General features: G+C 41.4%; 1 protein-coding gene across 1 annotated transcript in view; it reads left to right on the top strand.

The window, feature by feature from the left end:
- RYR3 (ryanodine receptor 3) overlaps positions 1-25,327 on the top strand; it is a 269,878-nt gene that overhangs the window by 7,421 nt on the left and 237,130 nt on the right. The window contains 3 exon segments of the mRNA XM_087429068.1: positions 9,671-9,844; positions 13,829-13,950; positions 23,612-23,780. Coding sequence (XP_087285194.1) covers positions 9,671-9,844; positions 13,829-13,950; positions 23,612-23,780 — 465 coding nt within the window.

Below are 25,327 nucleotides of genomic sequence, written 5' to 3'. Positions count from 1 at the left end.
TAACCCCAAATGTGTAGCTTTGCCGTTAGATGTGTATGTAGACAACCATTTTTTTAAACCTCTATTTTTACTGTTCAGCCAGGTTTTGACTCTGCATAATTCAGAACTCGATCTAGTTGTCTGGTCCGAATTGCATGCTGAGCTAACTTCTGACAGATGGTTGGATGCTCTGTCACTTTATGATTGTTCTGGAAAGATCATCCAAGCACAAGAAAGGCTCTGCAGAGGCATATGCATAGTTATCAGGGAGTCCGCACCTCCTAAGAGGACGGTTCGACATCTCCTTTGGGAGCTTCATCTCTAGTCTCATTCTTCTTTGCTCTTTTCCAGAAATAGATCTTTATTTGTGTTCTCAACATGATTTCAATAAAGGGTTATTGATGATTCTGTTCATGTAGGCCTCGGTGTGAAGCTGACAGCTGAATTTTCAATGGGGCATCTCTGCTTCTTAATGAATCAGAGGAAGACAGTCTTTCAGCATTGCCCTTTGAAGGAGGGAGCTCAGACTCCTTTTTTTTCCTCTTTTTATGGTCCTGTAGTCTTTTTAGGCAGAGATTCTCTTTGGCATATACGTTTTTCTCCACAAAATTGCCTTATATCTGAGGGAATATCAGAATTAGGCTTTTTCCACACCTATATTTCAAATGTTAAAAAATGTGAACTTCCTGCCCGTACCTTCCTAAATTTCTCTCAAACATCACCTTCCATCTACTTCTCTCCCAATGGCATGTTGGCTCCTTGACTTCCTTCTGAGTGCATCTCCTTCGTGTTAACCTCACTTTTGTTTTTTAAGATTCCCAGCACAAGAAGGATTTTAAATTCCAATCTTGACCTAAGTAGTAAAACATTTTAGACTGGAGGAAGTGGTTTAGGGCAGTGCAACTTGCTAAAAGAATCAGTGAAACAAAGCAACAGAAAAGTCCTAAGAAGAGAGACAAGCAAGATCAGAGTCTTCCCTAAGAGACAACTAGGACATGGGTGTAGGGGGTGAAAGCAGGTGTGGGTGGGTGGGGAGGAAGGTAGAAAACAAGAAATGGCTGATGACCAGGTAAATACCTTTCTAAGAATGCCAGCTTGGCTTTTTCCTTATTTGAGTGTTTACCCCGGTCTCCTCAGCCCACTTCAAATGTCCTGCCCTGAGACAGAACCATGACACTGAGGTCTTTACCATTTCAGAATGGGACTTCTCTTATGATGACAGAGGAATCAGGTGGCCTTCCAGGCAGCTGGCAGGATCTTGTTCCAAGGGGACTCTTCCATTCCATTCCATTCTTGGCTCAGCCTTGTGGAGCATGGCTCAGCACTGTGCCGTGCTCTCTGGGGGAAGCCAGAAAAGCTCAGAGCACCGTAGAGAGTCCTTATAACATTCCTTCTGCTTGGCATCACTTCTGGCCTGTGAACACACTTTACCCTCAAAAGGCTCGTTGCTTATCTCCCCAAGTCTCTCCGTTTCCATGCACATGGAAGGCAAGGAGGCAAGGAGGCAAGGAGCTGATGGCTGAAAGTCCTTGTGGTACCGTGGGGGCTGCTGGCATAGCAGAGATGGATGTAAAAGTCACCCATGAGTCACATTGTCCTGTGCACTTGGCAATGTGGTTACATTTCATTGGAGTCACTTTGTTAGAGGTTTTAAATAACTCTCAGTGCTGCAGTATTCAGCCCAGCTACCTTCATTTTAATTCGAAAGGAACTGAAATTAAAATGACCTGGGCTCCATGGCAGGCCAAGATAAGGCTGTGTTCCCACAGGAGATCGGGCTTCCTTGGGACATTGTGTGGTCAGGGCATTTGGCATCTTAACTGTGAAGCTGCACAAAGAGGAAAAACATGTGGGGAACACATAGTTCTGCCACACACAATCCAAAGAGCCCTTGGGAGAAGAACCCTAGAGATGCCTTGATTTCTCTGGGCCTCCAGATTCCCCCTTAGCAAATGTATTCTTGCCTTGCTTGGTGCAGGCTCTCCCCCTTAAGTGCACTCTCCAGTGTGCCTCCCCTCACTGGGGAATAGTGATGTCCCCAGCAGAGAGACTTGTGGCTCTACTTTTCAAAAGTGAGGAGGCACTCAGTCATCTTGCCAGCTCTTGCCTGTTCCGGGTGTTCTGTGACAGAGCAGATGGCAGGCAGTGATCTGAGATAACATTTCAGAATCTGGGTGGTGGCACAGGGTTTGGGGGGACTCTGTGGTAAGGCTGAGAGGTAGAGATAGTGTGCCCTTGGTGCCTTTGTGAATGGGGTTGACTGGGGGTATTCATCTGACCCTCTCTGTATGCTGGAGAACCTGGAAAACAGAAAAAGAGACTCCCAGAAGGAGCACTTTTTGGGCTCTTGTGTTATGGGAGGATGCTGGATTAGCTGGCTGTGAGTCACTTGGCAATGATGGACTTCCCACTCCATGTTTCCTGACAGGTTGCATTAGCCTGTGACAGCTATGACTATGGGGGGCCACAGGACAGCTGCAGGTGCGTGTTAACATCCTCAGGAAACTGCCTTTACGAGGAAGATAGCAGGTGCCCCTGTGAATCTTGTACACAAGAGTCAGTACAGGGAATGTGACTGAGCCTTACTGGCAGGTGGGTCAGGCCAAGCACCTGCCACAGTCATTGGCCTGGACTGGCTCAAATAGAGTCAAGCAGAGGTCTTAGAGCAAGCTGTGTGAAACGTGTAGAATAATGGGCAGAAAGTGATCTTGGTCAAAGTTTTTTTCCCTCTCCTTTGGTAGGATGATCCAAATCAAACTGGAGGCCTGAGCTGTATTGTTGCCTCTAAACTGCAGCATCACACCTTGTTCCTTTAATCTGGAAGTGGTTTGGCGTGAGAGAGAGCATGGCTTCCAAGTTGCCTGGATCTGGCCTTGACTCCCAGCTACTCTCCATCAGACCTTGAACACAGTTCTTAATCTAGTTGTACCTCACTTCAAGTCTGCCATAAAAGATTCATTAAGATCTGATCCCTCCTGCCCTTCCATCATATCTATTTCCACTCACTCATGGTTCCCTTGAGCTCTGGTATGCTGAATATTTATCAGTCTTTGAACATCTTCTTTTTTTCTCACTGCTGAACCTGTACCTAGAATGCCTTTTATCCCTCCTCACACCTCTACTAGTGAACTCCTCTCACCTTTCCAGACAAGTATCAAATGTCCCTTATGGGAGGAAGTCTCTTCCATTGTCCTCCAGTAGGCCTCTGTTCATGAATCCATTACAGCCATCACTAAGTTTGCCAGAAGCCCCTGGATGACAAGGACCACACATTACCCCCCTTTTTTGCACCCCAGCATCTAGCACAGTGTATAGCATGTAGTAAGTCTTAAAATTGCTTGCTGAAAGGATACATAAATGTAGTCATACACTAAAATACAGAGTGAAATTCATTTCATTTTAACCCCTGTCATCTTCATAGAAGAGTTCTGTCATCACTGTGTAATCATTTGGGATCATAACACTAGCCCTGTAAACATTCAAGGAGAGAGATTCATTATTTTGAACATCTAGGTCAAATTTCTATTAACTTGATTTCACATCACTTTCGCATGTTCTTGACATTGCAAGGCCATTCCCCAAGGATTATCAGATAATGTGATTTAATATTTACTCTGGCATGGCAATACTGTCTATTTACATCTCATGTCTCAGCATCAGTTTACAACACTGAATTCCTTTCAGGGAAGGGTGAATTAATAATGTTAAAGTAAGACTTATCACATGTAGCCATTTATTTTATAGCTATTTTTAATGACTAAACCATCAGTCTTGAAGGATTGAGATAGCATCTCAAATTTGGCCTATTATTGCATAAGTGCATGGAGCTATCACTGTTCTCAATTAGAGGAAATTTTTCCTCAATGTATAAAGAACACTAAATTCAATTTAATCAACATTTATCAAATATCTACTGTGTGCTAAGCACTGTGTTCTTGGCCAAATGTGACTTCCCTATCTGCGTTTTACAAACTACCCACTGTTCTTTCTACTGTGTGTGGAAAGCATCCCTGTAGACTGTACCCTCATGTGCCCTGTAGCCTCAATGGCCCTCCGCAGCCTGAAACAAGACGGCGGCTGGCTCATGGTACATCAGTCTATGAAAGCATCAATGCTGAAGTAGTGCTGTTTGAGCCGGTCTACTTGCTTGCTCTGTCCCTTTCCTCACCAAGTTCTCAGTGGGAGAGAGAGAGGGTCTGGAGGAGGGGAGGGAAGGGGAGAGGGGAGAACGTGTACCTTAAGATTCAAACATCTAGAGACAGCACCACTTCCTGCAATTTCATTTTAAATAAAATCTGCGAAGTATTTGAAAAATTTAAGTTGATGATTTCCCAAGTCTTTATTGTTCCAAGTGGACCAAATAGAGAAGTAGCCAAGGAAAACCATGGACTTGGAGGTGGAAGACACCTGGGTTTGGATCTTGGCTCTGCCATTCGCTGTTCAGCATCAATGTCTCTTTTTGTAAAAAATGGGGTGAAGTAGTGTATCTTGGAGGATTGTCATGAGGAGTAAATGAGACCAGGAAGATGAGCTGGGAGAGTGCTTCCTTATCCATGAAATGGCAGTGGTGCTGCCAACCTGAAGGTGACGGGGTGGGGATTAAATGAGAAAGATGAAGGAAAGAGCCCAGCACAGTGACTTCTGCTCAAGAGCTGTGCCTTCCGTAACAAGGCAGATGTGTCCACTCCCCCATTTACACTCTGCTGTAAATGGCAGAGGGCCTTCCTTGTCCTCCCACCCAGCAGAAGCTCTACAGCCAGCCTTGGAGCCAGCCAGGCTCCTAGCAGTGTCCTGCAGTGTGCAGTTTTTTAAAGGCCATTCTAAGACCTCATATTCTAGATCAGAAATTCAAAAGGGGACTATATTGGTGGAACAGTGAATGCAAAGGTGATTTCTCAAGGTTTCTTCAGAGGCACTTAGGAAGGAGTGGGCTAACCAGGACTTTCTTGATGGCTTACCCCAGCATCCATGAAGGAGGCCCATCTGCTTTTCCTCTGAAACATTTTTGGGTGGTTACAGTCTGCTGGAAAAGTATTTTCTTGTCCTCTGTGCACATAGATGGCTTAATTATGTCAAATAACAAATTTCATTCTATTTCATAAACATGAATTAGGACCTACTCTGTTCCAGATATCATGCTAGATACTAACGCCATAGCTTACAACTTACCTATCACTATCCTTCATTCTTTTGAATCCATCATTCACATTGCTGCTGGAATAATTATTCTAAGATGCAACTTTTGTGTTATCTCCCTGCTTAAAATTCTCAGTGGATTTCCATTACCTACACTAGCTTTTCCCAAGAAGTGTTCCAAACAATAATTCTATGAAAATTTTTTAAAAAAGCAAAATGCTGTGTTAAACAGAGTTCAACAAGTTGAGTTCCTTTTGTTATTGTTCTTTGCTTTTTACTGTAGGACTCATAAGAGTCCATATCATACCATCTTAATATTCCCTTTGACTCGTAGAAGAAGATACAGTACTTGTCCAAAGTCCTCTGTTCTGGAGACCCTTTCTAACAGAAGGTCTGTTAAGGGCCGGCCCCGTGGCTTAGCGGTTAAGTGCGCGTGCTCACCGCTACTGGCAGCCCGGGTGCGGATCCCAGGCACGCACCAACGCACCACTTCTCCGGCCATGCTGAGGCCACGTCCCACATACAGCAACTAGAAGGATGTGCAACTATGACATACAACTATCTACTGGGGCTTTGGGGAACAAAAGGAGGAGGATGTTAGCTCAGAGCCGGTCTTCCTCAGCAAAAAAAGAGGAGGATTAGCATGGATGTTAGCTCAGGGCTGATCTTCCTCACACACACACAAAAAAAGAAGGTCTGTTAACATTGTGAGGTTGAGAAACATTCATGAACCTATAAGATAAAGTTCAGAGTACTTGTTTTTCAGATCCCTTCTGGACCTCCACACCCTCCTGCCACACTATGCCCATCTTACTAGAACACCATCACCTTCCATATTTCCTTTCTCTCCTCTCTCTCTTAGCCAAGCTCATATCAAGTGTCAATCTTGTATAAAATCATCCCTAACTCCCCAGGCAGAGTGAGTTGTTCTCTCTTCCAAACTCCAGTTCCATCTTGATTATAAACCATATCACCTTGTTATCATTATTGGTTTCTGTATATGACTCCTAAAGTTTATACAAACCCAGAGCCATTTTTTAATAAAGTAATAGCATATCTTTGCAAATTCTCCTTTATAATAGCCTTCAAGCAACTAAAACATTCATATAATTAATACTTAAGTGTGCTAATGGTAACTATTCCAAAAATTATGTCCAAATGACAAATGAGCTTTGGAATTATGCTTGATTTTGGATTTTGTGCCATTACTTACTAGCTACAGGGCTTTGAGCAAATTGGTCAAACTCTGCAAGCCTCAGTTTTATTGTCTATAAAGTAGGAGAAATAAAAACAACAGGACCATTGAAAGATTTAGAGAAAATGTTTTTAAAGCGTCATGTATAATACATTTCACTTTGTAGGGCCTTGGTAAATTCACGTGATGGTGTTGTCATTGTAAAGTGCTTAGCAAAATACTTTGCTTAAAGTAGGCACTAGACAAACACAAACCGATTTCCTTCCTTGTCCTTCTAGAAATTTTACATCAATCTGGACAGCAACAACATAATCATCTAAACCAAATATTTACATGACAATTATGACGTGGTCATGAGCATTTCCTTAGTAAGCTTTCAGTGCAGACAGGGGATAATGAATATTATTACCCTTCAACACATTAGGCAAAGTGACCTGTTCCTTCTTGGAATCAGCTCATCATCTATAGTAGGGGAGGTTGATCATATAGACAAATTGATGTCCACAGACCAATAAAACAAAAACGAATTATTTGCAGCCTATTTTAAGCAGAGCGTTGTGTAGAATACAAAGACAAAGAAATCCCAGTCTTGTCCCAGGAGGGTTTTCATCCTGGCAGGAGACAGGAAGTGTGCCAGTAAAGGATTCGCATCTCAGAAGATGGTAAGAGCCCTGAGAGAGGTGAAGGAGAGTGCCATGAGATCCGAGAAGATGCAAAGGTGGATCTGGGGAAGCCTTGATGGATGAGACATAAAGATGCAGAGATGAGGTAGCAGAAAGCATAGTGTCAGTAAAAGCCCAGAAGAAGGAACACTTGATATATAAGGGGAATGTAAACACGTATGGTGTGTAAGAACTTTGGAAATGAGAATTGTATTCTTAGGAACTGAAGAGTTAATGAAAGGGACTGACTGGATTAGCTCTTTAGGAAGGTGCCATTTCCAACGGGAGAGCACGTGCATCTGGGGCCATATTCAAGCGAAAACAGAGAGGGGAGCGTTAGTTCACGCTCACGTCGGAAGGAGATCACCAACCTGCTGTTGGCCAAGTCAGTCTTCTCCATCACAGACCCTCTCAATTCCATGATGATTTATCATTGTTGTTGTCTAGGTTTGGGTCGAGTTGGCTTTAGTGTCAGTTTGTCTCTGTTTTAGTTTTTGCTGTTGTTGCTCTTGTTCTTGTTTTAAGTTAGAAGCAGCCGCTGCAGTGACAGCCATAGAACTTTGGGAGTTGATGCCGTTTTGTAAAAGCAAAGACACAGAGGGACAATCCCTTCTCTAAACAGTAATGATCCATTTATTTCAGAGATTCCAGGAAAACAGATCCTGGTATTTGTTTTCTTTTGTCAAAGTCGTATTTAAATAAATGAGAAGTGAGAAAATAAATGAAGTGCCCATAGTCATTGATAATTTGGGAACGTGCTCTATTTTAACTGTGAGCTCTTGGTGATCAGCATAATTATTCATATTTAACAGTTGTAGTGTATATTATTTTTATTTCACTGCATTGCCTATGGTGAGAGAACAGGCTGGAGATGAAGGCTTTGGCATATTTTAAGTCCTGTTACTGGCCTGAGTGTCTGCAGAACTATGTGTCTTTCTGAAATGAAAATCAAATATCCATTGTTTTTTAGGATATCTGTGTTCTTGACCACATGCCTATGAAGAAATCCTAATATGTCAAATTCTATTTTCCCATTGGCTTTTGTTACAAAATCAGGGATATGTTCCTTTGGAAATGTTCATTTTGAGAAATAAGTCATATTTAACAATCCAACCTACGTTTCAACACACACATTGAAAATAAGAATTTTCTTGTAAAGAATTAACATGGCTCCAAATGATCCTGTAAATGTGTGCAAAATAACTAATGTTGCTTTTATGAAGGTTTGAAAAAGAGCTGAAATAAATATGTTTGAAAGGAAAAATTACTCATATATATATATGTTTATTCCTTCAATATATGTTTATTAAGTAATTTACAGGTGCTGGATTCTCTGTATTAGGAATCCAAAATTAACTGAAATCTGGCCTATGCCCTTGATTTTTTATAGCCTGGCAAAGAGAAAGTGTCATGTAAACAAGCACATTTACATTATGATGTGTTGAGTGCTCAATAGAGGAATGAGACTGTGCCGGGAACATACAGCAGGAGAGACTAACTCTGCCTTCACAGAGAAGGTGACATCTGAGCAGGGTATTGAAGGGTGAATAGGAGTTTAGAGTAGTAGGGAAGAGCACAGTCTCTGGAACTGGACTTCCTGGTTGAAATCTTGGCTCTTTCCCTACTTCTTAAGTGACCTTGGGCAAGTTACTTATTTCTCTGTACCTTCATCTTCTCCTCTGTAAAATTTGTAGCTGTGTCAGAGGCTATTATGAAGAGTTACTACATGTAAAGAACTTAGAACACTGACTTGCACACGGTAAGGGCTGCATAGATGTGCTGCTGTTGTTCCAGTGTTAAGAACAAGAGTAAAGTTGTTGCAAGCAGAGAGAACAACATGCTACATTTTTTATTCTGTAAAAAATTCAAAATGCTGTCTAGCTAATGGCTTTTACGAATGAGCACTTTAACGCAAGCTATAGAGAAGAAATGGAAATACAGGAGAACCATTCAGAGGCTCTGATTGATGAGGAGGGGACAGAGTTACCATGTACCACCAGTCTACTTCCTGACTCACTCTGTGACAGGCACCTCAGGTTGTCACCGATACACAGTAACTCCTTTTTCCATACTGCAGAATCAGTTCAGTGAAAATAGTGGCAATTGAAGAATGAAGCCTATTGAGTGCGTCACACACTGAGGAGCCCATAGGAAATAATATGCCAGTTACTGCATTAGACGTAAGGCACAGCAGCCCCTACTTACTTAAAGAATCTGCTTTCTCTGCTGATTTCTACAAAAGATATTTATATGATGTTAACAGACATATTTAAAGCCCCTAAGTTGGGACATTTATATAAGATAACCATTAAAATTAAGGAAGATACAACTTGCTGAAACTCAGTTAATTGGGCACTAAATGGTCAATTATTAAGATATGTAAGTCAGGATGAGGAAAGTAGAAAATATAATGGAGAAATACATAAAATCAGACCCGAAGAGCGACCCTACCAGCTGCCTCTTTTCCCATGGATTTAAATAATCACTGAAGTAGCTGAGACTTGAAATCCATTGATTTTACAATTAACAACAGATAAGGGAAGCAAGTCTTTCTGAAATCCTGGCTTTGGCAGGCATATCATGATTACTGTGGTAACTGGTTCCCTGGCTTACAAATTCTGCACAGGTGATTTGTTTTATATATTGCATTTCTATTTAATCAGACATGCCTACGTTTGTTTCATTTTCTGTGAAATAGGAAATCAAGGAGAAATTGGATTCCAGTCACAAGCGAGATATAGAAGGCATGGGAGTTCCAGAAATCAAGTATGGAGATTCTGTCTGCTTTGTCCAGCATATAGCCAGTGGTCTGTGGGTGACCTACAAAGCACAAGATGCCAAGACACCCCGCCTTGGACCTCTGAAAAGGAAGGTGAGGGGTCAGAAAGACTGTCCAGAATTGTTTTACACTGAGTTGGAAGCAGAGGCAAGAGAAATGATTGTGAACATCAGGTGGACATGATGTGTGTTTACTTCTGAAAATTCTTTCTATCTTGAAGAGTTGTTCTATGACAGATTGTACAGCTTCCTTTGGTTACTTTGACCTCATATTCAGTGCAAAAAAAAAAAAGTTAAAGACATGGCAAATCTGTGAAGAGGGGATTGAATTTGTTCAATGCACTCGAAAACCTGAACTAAATGACTTTTGGTGGTATGCTGTTTTGGGATTATCCACGTCATTGCTACCTTCATTTAAGGGGATAATTGAGTTACTATGCAATTTTCATAATATAGAAACTAAATAGGATTGCTACAAAAAAAAATGCAAATTGCATGATAACAAGCCCACAGGAACCAACATGTGGAAAGATGAGGTATTGTGGAATGATGCTGTACCCACAGAGAATGTACCCAGATTTGAGTGGTCTGTCACAGCCTGCTGCAGTGGGAAACTGACTTGGATACACGCAGCATCTTTTTACCAGAAAATCAATTGCTCTAAGAGCGTTTCTTTTGATAGGAGCCAGAAAATAGATGCCAAGGGAGTGATGTTTTTTTCTTGGAAAATCCTTACAAAACACAGGTTTGGGTAGTCAAGGAGTCCCAGAATAAAGTTCTAGGAGGCATTGTATACTGTAGTCCAAGTACATCAGCCTAATGTGGAGGTGATGAAAAGTTTCCCAGAATGCTGGTTATTGAAAGAAAGGAGGTTGGGAGAAAACCATAAGCTAATAGCTTACTTTTGTGTAAAGTGAAACATACCAGGAAAATATTCAGAAAAGGGAAAATAGAATTGTGAAGAGGAGATAGAAAACAGAATAAATAAGAGGCCGCACAGACTAGCTTAGATGAGCCCAACCCTTCCTCTGTGAAGAATTATAAAGGCTAAATAAAATACAAAAAAACAAACAAACCATTTGAAGGTTTCAACAACAACCAAGGCACCCAGGACAATGGCTGATAGACTGTAAATGCACTGAGGTGAGCCACCCCTTTGTCAGCACTTTCCCCTCTGCGTATTTGCGGAGTTGCAGCACCAAGGAATGGGGTTGTGTGTTAGCTTCACTGGGCTAGAGAGACAGATTGAGATAAGGTTGGTCAAGGTTTCTGGGACTTGAGAGGCCAAGATTCTAGAGTGGAAGGAACTGGAGAAGTGTAAGCCTGAAATTCTATATGTAATTTCCCGTAGGATCTTAAGCTGACCATGGATGGGGTGTGAAGCCAAGCTAGGAAACAGAAAACTGCAGCTATGATGGAGAAGAGCAAAGCAGAGATGTTGACACTATGACTGTGCTAGGGAGACAGAGGTTGGGGTTCAGGGTCCCTCAAGTTGGAATGGCCCTTGAAAATACAGTAGGTTTCAGTTAAATCCCAAAAGGGCTCTACCCCAGAAGTAAGGGCTACCCGGTGGAAAAAAGGGCAAATTGAAAATAGATGTCAAAAACCCGTTATCTACCGTACCAGCCTATCAGAAGAAAATTAAATCCTCTGTAGAGTATGATGTCATCATCTAGAGTCTCTACAGTTTTTCATACCTACTAAGGTAATGATGACATTTAAAGAGAGTGGAATTTGTGGATCTCGGCTGTGACTCTGGTTGGGAGGGGACACACTCAAAGGCCCTGTCAACTAGGAGAGATCCCAGTTTGTGTTGTTGATTTATTGTGCCTGTCCCTGCCTTTCTCTCCCAGGACAATAGTCCATAGATCCACATAACTGCTGGAATGTACATGTGAATTTGGGAGGTACTTCCCAAAATGCTCTCTAAATGGTGTCATAGTGCTCAACCCTTGACAGGGCTGCCCTGCTCCATTTAGTGAAGAGCAGGTTAAGTTCCCTTCTAAAAATACAAAGGATGTCCAAATCTGTGTTGAGCGTTTTATGAAACAAACAAAACAGGAACTTAGAAAAACCAATGGAGAATGGTCACAGTGAAAAACCTGATGAATGGTAACTCGCCTTAAAGTAGGTACCCTCTTCTCCATTCTTGTCTCAGGCTTCTGCTCTCTGCTTTGGGTTGTGGACGTATTCCTCCAAGAGAAAAAGGACTTCAGGACTGGGCTGCAGTGATCAATGGGGCACATAATAACAACGTTCTAGCAACTGCATTTCCCCCGTTTCTCATGACTTTCTTGTTTGGCTGACCAGTTTGAATGTGTTATTTGAACAAGCAAAACCTAAGAATTTTTGGTCTTTAGGGGGCCAGAAAGCTGGGACTGAAGCCAAAGTAAATCCAGTGGCAATGTATTACCAAATCTAAATGCAACCTTGTTAACCAGTTGCTGGGAAGTTCTGACAAAGTAATGTTTTGAAACAGTTGGTGAATCCAATAGTAAGGGCATTCTTTACAAATGCTTAAACTACAGTGTGTAGATGGATGTGAAGTCTTTTTTGAAAAATGAACATAGGGGCCGGCCCGGTGGCACAAGCGGTTAAGTGCGCACACTCTGCTGTGGCGGCCTGGGGTTCGCTGGTTCGGATCCCAGGCGTGCACCAACGCATTGCTTAGCCATGCTGTGGTGGCATCTCATATAAAGTGGAGGCAGATGGGCATGGATGTAAGCCCAGGGCCAGTCTTCCTCAGCAAAAAAAGAGGAGGAATGGCAGATGTTAGCACAGGGCTGATCTCCTCACAAAAAAAAAAAATGAACATAAATTTTTGCAAGCCAATATTTTACTTCCTGTGCGAATTCATTATATCAGGACATACCTTCAGCAGAATAAGAAATAAGGATGATATTTTCAAAGGGAAAGGAAAATAAGTTGTTTGTGCTAAAAATGAGACCAAAAATTGTTATTTTAAAGATATTTTGTGGAGCCACATGTTTTATTTAATTGACATATAGACTGACCGATCCCCCTCCCACCAGGACTGAAAAATGGTCTCCCTTCACATCAAGGGGAACCCATGCCAGGAACTTGAATCAGGATTTGACCCTGACCTCAACCAGAATCAAACCATCCCAGTTAACCTCTGCGCATACTTGACCATTTTAAGGAAAAAAGCACTGACTACACCAAAAGCTGCTGGCCCCACCCCAAAATTGTATGATGATGTCATTATTTATGTTGTTATTGGTGATCAATAAGTATGCTTAGCGTCCAGATAACTGATTTGAGATCAATAATATACTGCCACTTATAACAGCTATCCATTGAGCACCTCTTATATTCTAGGAACCATGCTAAATGATTAACGTGTAAATCACCTAATCCTCCAAACAACCCTCCAAGATAAACCCATTCGGATGGTGAGGTCAAAGCAAAGAGAGGTTAAGTACCCTGCCTGAGGTCACGCAGCTGGGATGTGGCATAGCAGGACTAGAACTGAAGTCAGCTGATACCAGAGCCTATGCTTTCAAACCCCCTCTCTCACCTCCCTGAGAAGCAAACCCCCACCCATCTTGAGTTGCTTCCCCAGTTCTATAGTTAACTATCCCCGCGTGGCTGTCCTTCCTTAGAGAAATCCAAGCTGATTTTTGAGAGGGTTTTGCTTTAACTTGTCTTTCTTCTTCCTCGATTTATCTCTGGAGGAAAAAGCTCTGAACAAAGTGACTTTTCTCATCTCCAAGGATAAGGTTTTGTGTTCATTTTAAGAGAAAAAATCTATTATAAAATATGTTTTCATCCTTCCAAATTGGCCATCTAGGCCCAAGGAATTTATTGTAATTCATACCACAGTGGCACATAAAATTTCATTTTCATCAAAGCACCATGTCTCAAGAATGATTCATATGTCAGGAGTAGGGCGTATGGGCAAAATAACTTTGCTAATATCCCATTTTCAAAACGGACCCAGGGGAACTTGTTTGGGGAGAAGGAGTGCAGGGATGTAGGAAATACTACGAGAAATATTGACTATCCAGCTATGGAGTGATGTGTAACCTGGGCCTGGTGTCCCTTGCTCTGTGGGTAGGTCATACTCCATCAGGAAGGTCACATGGATGATGGATTAACACTGCAGAGATGCCAGCAGGAGGAGTCCCAGGCTGCTCGGATCATCCGGAACACGACAGCCTTGTTCAGCCAGTTTGTAAGGTACCTGAGCTCCTTCCCTTTATTTACCTGTCAGTTTCTACTTGTCAGTTTCTACGCTGTGACCATGCAATTCCACCTACCCGCCCCCTTTTAATACTGTGACTTTTCAGGAAACAAACACCAGCAAAGTGTTTTACCAGAGAGAGCTTGGAACTAGAACTAATTTCCCACATAGGTGACTTCTTACCAGCTTCTCTCTTTGCCTAACAAATGCCCAAGCCCTGTTGGTTATTCAGGTTGGTATCGTGAATACCCAAGGTCTTCTCATGAAAATTAAGTGAAGAGAGTTGGAGTACTTTAAGTCCCTTTTATATTAGTGTGTGAAGAGGGGAGGAGAGAGGAGAAATGCATCCATGCCCTCTGTGCTATTTAAAAAGGCTTTCTACATCAATCAGAATTGTTGCTAAGGTTGGGATCCAAGTAGATTTGCATTGGAAGCCTTGGGCTACCCAGCTATGGCTGGGACTTAAATGGGAAAAGTAAATGAACAGCCTGCTTGGATCATAATCCCTCCAACCTCAACAATGCTGCCAGAAAAAGAACTCTGTGGATTGTGTTCACCAATTACCAAGAGGAATGGATTCTGTTGTAAACAGTGCAGTGTTCCGAGCTATCCTTCTCTCGTAGGAAAATCTCTCTAAAGCCAAGGGAGTTTAAATTGCATGTGTGAATTTGCATGAAATGAGAAAAAATTTTTATACCTTTACTTTTCTTCCTGTTGAAACATTGTGATCCAAGGGGTGTGTGTTAGCTAGGATATAGGCGAAGCTGCGTCTGCAGTTCAGGATAAACTTTTCTTTGTCTTTAAATTAATAGTACAGGATAGGTGACTGGTTTAGGGAAAATATACAGTCTTGCTACTGGGGCTCAAGTTCCCTTCTATCTTGCTGCTCTGAGATCGCCTACAGTGTGTCCCTTGACCTGCACAGCAGCATCACGTGGGAACTTGTTAAAAATACGAATTCTCAGGTTTCACTTCACACCTACTGAATCAGACACCTGGGAGTGGTCCCCCAGGAAAGCGTGTTTTCATAAGCCCTCCAGTTACTGCTGCACGCTAAAGTTTACAAACCACTGCCCTGGAATAGAGGTCTTAACCTTGGCTGCATGTTAGATTCATCTGGGGGAGCTTTTAACACTCTGATGCCCAGGGGGCATCTCAAACCAATTGCGTCAGAATTTCTGGTATCCAAACAGCAGCTTTTTATTAAAGCTCCCCAGGTGACGCTCATATTCAGCCACAGGTGAGACCAACTGTTCTGGTATGATTTCTTCACCCACCTGGTCACAAATAGCTTACCAGCACCGTGTGTGAGGTCTGTCCTATAAAAAGGGGAAGAAAGAAGTGGAGGCAAGCAATTTTTTATGTAAAAGATATGACCCAGAAGTAGATCACTTCATGTTGCAGTCTTTTGACCAATACTTAGTTAAATGGCCAAATGTAGCTGCAGGGAGGCTGAGAAATATAATTTCTGGTTGGTTGGCTATGTACCCAGTACAGCTTAGGGGTCCTGTTACTAAGCCGGAGAAAGGAAAGTAGACAGTAGAGTTATTCTTGTCACAGGATGGAACTAGACCTGCAAGTCAACAATCCCTTGTCACTTTTGGCTCTGCCACTGGTCTCCTGTGATCCCTGAGCAAAATATTTACTCCTTTCTATGCAACATTACATCCAGACTGCTCCCTTTCTTCAAAGAAAGGATATAGGAGTGAATGGCTTGGTATAGGTAGAAAAAGATAGCTACGTGCAAACATGAGTTTTTCATGTAGTCTCAACTGTCACCAGAACCATCACCCTAGTGGTGGGTGGTTTTATTTGTCTTGCCCCCAGTTCTCTCAGCCTCTGCTGTAAAATCTTTCTTGAAAGTCAGTGGTCCCTACTTTATACATATACAAAAATTAATTCAAAATGGATCAAAGACCTAAAACTATAAAACATGGAGAAGAAGACATTGGCTTAAATTTTCATGACCTTGGATTAGGCAATGATTTCTTCAATATGATGCCAGAAACAAAAGCAACAAAAGAAAAAGTAAATAAATTGGACTTTATCAAAATTAAAAACTTTTTTTCTGCAAAGGGCACCATCAAGAAAGTGAAAAAACAACATACATAATGGGAGAGAACATCTTCAAATCACATATCTGATAAGAGACTTGTATCTAGAATAAAGAACTCTCACAACTCAACATTAAAAAGACAAATGGACCAATTTAAAAATGGGCAAAGGATGTGAATAGACATTTCTCCAAAGAAGACACACAAGTGTCCAATAAGCCTATGAAAAGATGTTCAACATCATTAGCCATCAGGCAAATGCAAATCAAAACCACAGTAAGATCCTTTATTCCCACTACTATGGCTGTAGTCAAAAAGACTGTTAAGGGGCCAGCCCGGTGGCGCAAGCGGTTAAGTGCGCGCGCTCCGCTGCGGCAGCCCGGGGTTCGCTGGTTCGGATCCCGGGCGCGCACCGACGCACTGCTTGGCAAGCCATGCTGTGGCGGCGTCCCATATAAAGTGGAGGAAGATGGGCACAGATGTTAGCCCAGGGCCAGTCTTCCTCAGCAAAAAAAAGAGGAGGATTGGCGGATGTTAGCACAGGGCTGATCTCCTCACAAAAAAAAAAAAAACAAGACTGTTAATAAGAAGTGTGGGACAGGCTGTGAGAAATTGGAACCTTCCTACACTGCTGGTGGAAATGTAAAATGTTGCAGCCACTTTGGAATGTAGTCCAGAAATTCCTCTAAAGATTAGATACAGAGTTACTGTATGACCGAGCAGTTTCACGCCTACATATATGCCCGAGAGATATGAAACATATGTCTACCCAAAAACTTGTACATAAATGTCCGGAGCAGCATTATTCATAATAGCCAATAGTGGAAACAATCCAAACTTCCATCTCCTGATGAGTGGATAAACAAAATGTGCTATATCCATAAAATGGAATATTATTTGTCCATGAAAAGTAATGAAGTACTGATAAACACTACAACATGGATGAACCTTGAAAACATTATGCTAAGTGAAAGAAGCTAGTCACAAAAGACCACATATTGTGTGATTCCATTTATACGAAATGTCGAAAATAGGCAAATCTATAGACAGAAAGTAGATTTGTGGTTGTGTAGGGCTAGCGTGGTTGTAGGGGTAAAGGGGAGAGACTGCTAGTGGGCAGGGGATTTGGGGGTAGCTGATGAGAAAGTTCCAAAATAATTGAAGTGATGGTTACACAGCTCTGTAAATGTACTAAAAACCATTAAATAATTGAATTATACCCTTTAAATAGATGATTGTATGATATGTGAATTAACACATATGTGAATTAAACACATATGTTTCGGTGAGAGTTACATGCCTGACAATAGGAAAATTATTTTTAAACAGCTTTATTGGGTTATAATTTACATATCACAAAATTCATCCTTTTAAGTGTACAACTCAGTGAATTTTAATTTACAGAGCTGTACACCCATCACCACAATTCAGTATTAGAACATTTCCATCACCCTAAAAAGATTTCTTAATGCCCATTGCCATTTATATTATTTGCCACCCCCAGCCTTAAATGACCAATCATCTACTTTTTGTCTCAATTTAATACATTGATAAATTAAATCATATAATATGTGGTCTTTTGAATCTGACATTTTCACTTAATGTTAAATTTTTGAGGTTCATCCCTGTTGTAGCACATAACGGTGTTCTGTTCCTTTCTATTGCTGAAGAGTATTCCTGTGATTGTATATATATGATTGTGTGTGTGTATGTGTATATATATAGAGAGAGATCTTGATGTATAGGTATCTCTATAGAGAGACAGATATAGATATACACACCTCACATTCTGTTTATTCATCAGTTGAGGAACAGTTGGCTTGTTTCTATTTTTGTTTATTATCAGTAATACTTCTTTGAATATTAATATTAAAGTCTTTGGATATATGTTTTCATTCTCTTGGATAGAAATGCTAGGAGTGGAATTGCTGAGTCATATGCGAATTTATGTTTAACTTTTTTATATTTTTTATGGTAAAATATAAATAACATAAAATTTACTATTTTAACCATCTTTAAGTTTACAATTTGGTAACATTAAAGACGTTCAAATTGTTGTGCAACTATCATCACTATCCATTTCCAGAACTTTTATGTCATCTCAAACTGAAATTCCACACTCCTTAAGCAATAACTCCCCCTTCTCCCCTCTCCAGCCCCTGGTAACCACTATTCTACTTTTTATTTCTATGAATTTAACTATTCTAGATACCTCATAAAAGTGGAATCATACAATATTTGTATTTCTGTGTCTGGCTTATTTCACTTAGCAAATATCTTCAAGGTTCATTCATATTGTAGCATGTGTCAGAGTTTCATTCCCTTTTTAAAAGGTTGAATAATATTACATTGTATGTAAATACCACATTTTGTTTACCTATTCATCCATCAGTGGACATTTGGGTATGTATAACTTTTTAAGAAACTGAAAACCTGTTTTCCAAAGCGGATACACCATTTTACATTCCACTCAGAAATGCGTGAAGTTTCAGTTTCTCCACATCCTAGCCTACAGTTGTTATTGTCTGACTTTTGATTGTAGCCATTCTAGTGGATAGGATGGGGTATGTCATTGTGGTTTTAATTTACATTTCCAGAATGACTAATGATTTTGAACATCTATTCATGTGCTTACTAGCATTCATATATCTTCTTCAGTAAAATGTAATCAAGTCTTTTGCCTTTTTTCTAGTTGGCTTGTTTGTCTTCAAAGTGAGGTTTGAGAGTTCCTTATTATCTTTTGGTTACAAAGTTGGTTTTTTAATAGATTTATGACTTGCAAATATTTTCTCGAAGTTTGTGGTTTTTCTTATTTTCTTAATGGTGTCTTTTGAAGCACAAAACCTTATATTATAATTGGCATATCTTCCTGATAAATTGACTCTTTTATAGTTATAAAATGTCTCTCTTTTTTCTTTATGGACATTTTGACTTAAAGTCTATTTTGCACAGCCACTCCAGATGTCTTACATGCAGATTATGGTTACTGTTTGTGTGGTATCTCTTTTTTTTTTTTTTTTTTCCTTTTTTGTAAGGAAGATCGACCCTGAGCTAACATCTGGCAATCCTCCTCTTTTTGCTGAGGAAGACCGGCCCTGGGCTAACATCCATGCCCATCTTCCTCTACTTTATATGGGACGCCACCACAGCATGGCTTACCAAGCAGTGCGTTGGTGTGCATCTGAGATCTGAACCGGCGAACCCCGGGCCGCCACAGCGGAGCGTGCGCACTTAACCACTTGCGCCACCGGGCCAGCCCTCATGCTATCTCTTCTTCAGTCCTTTTACTTGCAATTTATTTGTGTCTTTGAATCTACAAAGTGTGTCTTGTAGATAGCATACATTGGATCTTTTTTTCGAATGTAGTCTGACAATCTCTTCCTTTTATTGGCATGTTTAATCCGTTTATAGTAATGTAATTATTCAAATGGTTGGATTTATGGCTGCCATTTTGCTATCTGACTTTTATATGTCTCATGTCCCTTTTGTTTCTCTGGACTGCCTCTTTTGTGTTAGATATGTAGATATATTGGTAGAAAATAGATATTTTCTAGTGTAACAGTTTAATTCCATTGTTGAGGGTTTTTTTTTTACTATGCTTTTAAGTTATATTCTCAGTGGTTGGTCTAGGGAGCTCAGTATATATTTAACTTGAAACAATCTACCTCAAATTAATACTAACAAGTAAAATAAAGCAATTTTGCTCCAATATTGTTTAATTCTCTTCCTCCTCCTTTGTGATAATATTGCCATGTATAGTACATCTTCTTGTGTTATAAGCCCATCAGTACAGTTATAATTATTGTCTTATGCATTTGTTTTTTAAAATCAGTTATAAGAACAAGAGAGAAATATATACACTGTCTTTTATATTTACCTACATAATTTTATTGCCTTTACCAGTACTCCTTATTTCCTCATGTGGATTCTAGTTACTGTTTGGTGTCATTTTCTTTCAGCCTGAAGGACTTCCTTTAGTATTTCTCATAAGGCAAGCCTACTATCTTTTGCTGGTGGGCCTGTGGTATGGGTTTAATAACATGTTCAAAGTTCAGACAGTTTTAAGCCTGTCCTGGATTTTACTTTCTGCTTGCACAAAGCCTAACATTCAGCCAGAGGTGAATAGATAACTAGGGCCCTCCCTGGTCCTTCCTGAGCATGTGTGTGGCCTTGCACATGGTCTACTCCCTGCCCCTCCACCCCTCCACCCCTTAACATTTCTTTGCCGTGAAGCTGGGGGAGAGGATGGAAATAACTTCAGGCTTAAACACCATAGATTACCACTGTTCTTACCAAGGCTCATTATTTTTGTTAAATACATGCTTCTCAATTTGTCATATGCCTTTGGTCCATTTCCAGAGACCTAAAACAATTATTTTGGATGATTTCTTCCTATTTTATCATTATTTTGTGGGAGAAAGGATTTACTGAACTCCTCACTCAGCTATTCTGGAAGTCCAACTCTCAATGGAGGAAATTCTTGATTCTTCCAGCCACAGGATATTTTAGAAGAAAGGAGGACTAATGAAAAATTACCCAATGCGGTGGGGTGGGGGCTACAAAAGCCACGGTACTTGAATTTTGCAAGAGCTGGGAAGTGAAGGATAAAAAAATAATTGGGAAATAGAGTCTCCTCTCTCATCTCTTTTGAGAAACCAACAATGCATGCTGTGTACAAATGGAAACAGGAAGGAGGGGGTGGCCTTCTGGGAGAGCAAATTAAAGTTAAAGGGATAGAGAAGGAACAAGAAAGAACAATGAAAAGGAAAAGCTTAAAGTTTCCTTATGCTGTCTCATCATCCTCTGTACAGTAACTGGGAACTGTCCAATAGCACAAATGAACAATGAGAGAGATGATGGAGTCTCAGAAATCCTGCTCAAAAGAAGATACCGTCCAGCTGGCCTCTGAGTTCAACCTTAGGAGGGAAACTATATATAAATAATTGTGTTATGGTAATGGCATGGTAAATAGAATCTCCTGAGATCTTTCTTGAATTTAACAAGAGGAATCCTTGGCAAAGATCTGAGAATGTAGTGCGGCAATGGCTGTAGGGAGTGGAAGACTGGGATGAGAGAGGTGCCAGTTGTAGTTAGTTCTGAATTGAGATATCATCTTGTCCCTGTCCATCTGGATCCCTCTAGGTCTCCTCCCAAGGTTCTAGAATAGAGTGTGAGCACTGTGAAGCCATTCAGAGGTCATGTCCATTTTCACCACTGTCCCCAGTGCCAGGCGTGTGGTATGTGTTCTATTTTGAAGGAAGGAGCGATCTGCCTCAGTCCAGTGGAAGACTGTTATATAGATGTCTCTTCAAGGGGCAAGATGAAGTGATCCAGCAATGAGAACCCCCATGACAAAAAGTTAGACCCAGAAGAACCCTGGAAATCATATAAGTGTACCTTTCCTGTTTCCAGGTGCAAAACTGAAGTACTAGAGGTTCAGCAGCACTCTAGATATCATATGGTTAATGGCAGTGACTATCACCTGGGTTTTTCACCCCACCCCCACCCCCCCGTAGTGCATATCCTGCCTTTTCAAGCTACAAAATTCCAACAAACCTCTTCTTTCATCTTTTCTTATCACATGAAGAAACACTCTTTATTTAATTGGCATCAATGTCTGTAGTAAGTCGAAAATATTTTACAAAAGAGAGAGAGAGACAGACTCTGCAACTGGATCAAAAATTTTGAGGAAAATGTGTTCATCCCTTTGCTGAATCTGGAACTGGGAAGTCATTCCTGATTGGGTTTTGTATTCTCACACCGTCACCTCATGTCTTCATGGCATTCCCTTCTCCACTATCTTTGTGTCCAATAAAATCCAAGATGGTCATTAATGAACACTTCCTGAGCACGTACCATGGGCCAGGTGCTGTCAAGGGGTGAGCACACAGTGATGGGGAGTGCCTCTCCCCTGCAATAAGCCTGCAATCCACTGGTGTTCTGCGCTTGTTGCATGCACTTGACATTTTTTATACAAAATTGGAATTATTGTCGCCTCATAACCCAAGTGTTTTCAGGGCTTGTTAAGCCACTGCTTTTGGGCTAGATAACAGTCTTTTCTTAGCATGTGTCCAGATTAATATGCAGACGGTCCCCAATTTATCATGGTTCAACTTACGATTTTTCAACTTAACAATGATATGACAGTGCTACGCGTTTAGTAGAAACTGTATTTCGAATTTTGAACTTTGATCTTTTCCTGGGCTGGTGATATGCAGTATGATCCTCTCTTGTGATGCTGGGCAGTGACAGCGAGCTGTAGCTCCCAATCAGCCACGTGATCACGAGGGTAAACAACCAATACACTTACAACCATTCTGTACCCAGACAACCATTCTGTTTTTCACTTTCAGTACAGTATTCAATAAATTATATGAGATATTCAACTTATTATAAAATAGGCTTTGTGTTAGATGATTTTGCCCAACTGAAGGCTAATGTGAGTGTTCTGAGCACGTTTAAGATAGGCTAGACTAAGCTATAATGTTCAGAAAGGTATGTGTATTAAATGTGTTTTCAATTTGTGATATTTTCAACTTACGATGAGTTTATTGGGACATAAGCCCATTGTAAGTTGAGAAAGATCTGTATAACACTGTAAATGCAAAGGAGAACTCATTATAAATTGACCCAAGGAAAAGCCCTGACATTATTTACACATTCAACCAATTCTCAGGTCCCTGGCGCTAATGTTGCAGTTGCACAGGGGCTGGGCCCGTTTCCCCCTTCCTCTTCTTAGCCTTTGTCCTCAGAAAGGCTTACCATTGTACCCCTCAAGGGAACGGGAAAATGGAGTCTTATTTTGTCGTCTATGGAGGTTTGTGGTCTCACTGTGTTGAAAGGATTTAGTTACAAGACTTTTTGGAATATTATGACAGAGGGAGTCAGAGAGACAGAGACACATTCAGATAGGAGGAATAACACAGAACGTGAGAGAGAGAGAGTGGCAGATGACGCCAAGGAAGGGGTGGGGACATTGAAGCATAGAAGAAGGATGTCGAGAGATGGGGGGATGCTGAGAAAGAAAGGAGGGGGGATATGCAGAGGAAGTCAGAAGGAGAAAGAGACAGACGGATACAGAGAGTGAAGGAGACATCAACAAGTGGGGTGGGGAAGCAGCAGTGTGCATGCACACACACAGAAACGTTAAGAGAAAAACGCATGCAGAGATATCAACTAGACACAGGGAGAGAGACAGAGAGAAGACAAAGATCTAGATGGACGGAGAGACCCAGAGATAGAAACCCTTCCAGCTTTATGTTAACCTATTCCAAGAGGAGCATGTGATCCTGTAAAAGAACTATGGGTTATTAAGTTTATTATTTTTGAAAGTGTTTCTATTTAAAAAGAAAAAAGTGTGGCAAACAGCCAGGGGTCATTTCCCTTTATTTATGAAATGGCTTGAAAATGGAATCAGAATATTCTCTTCTGTTGCTCTGTTGGTTGGCAAACGTCAATTTGTGGTCATTCATACAACAACTACCACAGGAAGCAGTGCATCCTGCCCAGTGTGGGGCAGGCGGGAACCAGGATCTGGTGGATGCTTGTCAGAGGCCCTGCTGGTGGCCCGGTGCCTGAGCCATGTCCATCTTGTGGTTTTTAGTGGAAACAATCGCACAGCTGCTCCCGTCACCCTGCCAATAGAAGAGGTCCTGCAGACCTTACAGGACTTGATCGCCTACTTCCAGCCCCCAGAGGAGGAGATGCAGCATGAAGACAAGCAGAACAAACTCCGCTCGCTCAGAAACAGACAGAATCTTTTCAAGGAAGAGGTAAGTCCAGAAAATTAACAATTGAGATTCTCTTTGTGTCCAGAGCTAACATAGCCCTATGACTGCGATTTAGCTTTGTCTCCATGCATGCACGTGTTTATGAAAGAGACAGAGAACAAGAAGGAGAGGAAGCTGGGAAGAAAAGGATTAATTGGAAGCTGACCTAGCCTGTCAGCGCTCACTGGTTACGTTAGCAGTGTACATTGTAGCAATGTACGTAGGCACGTTGAACCAGATTATATTTTAAAGCTTCAGTGCCACATGTATACCCCAAATCCATCGTCAATATCTCAGCTATTACAGTGTGGCATTGGCTATGATTCCCAAATTTTGGAAGATGTCAGAATTACCTAAGAAACCTTTTGAAAAATACAAATTCCCAGATTCTACCCCATCAGAAATGACGGAGGAGCTGGTTTGAAAGATACAGGTGATGCTAGGTCTTACGTAGAACTTGAGCATCTGAGCCACTAGGGATGGGACTGGATATGGAGGAAACACTAACCTGGGACTCAAGGGGCCCCAGCCCTCAAGCTGGCTCCATCCGTGGCTCTGTGTGACCTTAGACAAGTCACATACTTATCTGAACTTGGAGGTGATGATTTGGCACTAACAGGCCATGGTGGCTCCTGCAGGCCCCACCTGCCCCGCCCCCCCCCCCCGCCTTCCTGGAGACAGGGCTTGTCCCTTGGGCATTTCTAAAGTTAGTTGTGTGGAATATAGACCCATTCCTGCTCATTCTCCTGATCTAAGCAGACTTGGCTCAGGGGACATTCTACATATCTTACAGACTACTGAAACTACGTTTGCCATCTCCCTCCTACTCTTTAAAAATAGCTAGGCGCAAATTTTTTGCTGAGTAGCATAGTATTGTAAATTAGATGCAAAAGTAGTTAAAAATCCTCTTTTGGGGCTGGCCCGGTGACGTAACAGTTAAGTTTATGCACTCCGCTTCAGCGGCCCGGGGTTCGCAGGTTCGGATCCCGGGTGCCGACCTACACACCGCTTATCAAGCCGTGCTGTGGCAGCATCCCACATAATAAAGTAGAGGAAGATGGGCACAGATGTTAGCCCAGAGCTAATCTTCCTTAGCAAAAAGAGGAGGATTGGCAACAGATGTTAGCTCAGGGCTAATCTTCCTTACCAAAAAAAAAAAAAAAATCCTCTTTTGGTCTTATTGTCTCTAAATCCCACCTTTTTGGGGGTGGAGGAGTTAAGGAAGCAAGAACAGTTGCTTCCAGTTGTTCCTTGCACAACAGATATTGTGCATCTGAATGGAATTTCTTAAACATATTTGATATTCAAGAGAAAAATAGGTCCTCTATCCAGGGCTGTCTCTGGGTGAGTCAGAATCATTTCGCATCAGACACAGAGCAGGTTTCTGTGAGACTCATTCACGCTCCCTCTTCCTCAATATGTCCTTGAATTGGGTTCAACACGTGGGGGCAAACCCGTCAGAGGAGACTGCTGACTCACTCCCAAAATGGATGCTGTTTAGGTTTCTGAGGCATAAAAATGCGTATTTTGTTTTTAGGAGGAAAAAAAAC

The sequence above is a fragment of the Ceratotherium simum genome, chromosome 3 (genome assembly GCF_057802395.1).
Source record: "Ceratotherium simum simum isolate JZ-2026a chromosome 3, ASM5780239v1, whole genome shotgun sequence".
Taxonomy (NCBI): domain Eukaryota; kingdom Metazoa; phylum Chordata; class Mammalia; order Perissodactyla; family Rhinocerotidae; genus Ceratotherium; species Ceratotherium simum.
This window is presented reverse-complemented; position numbering and strand designations above follow the sequence as displayed.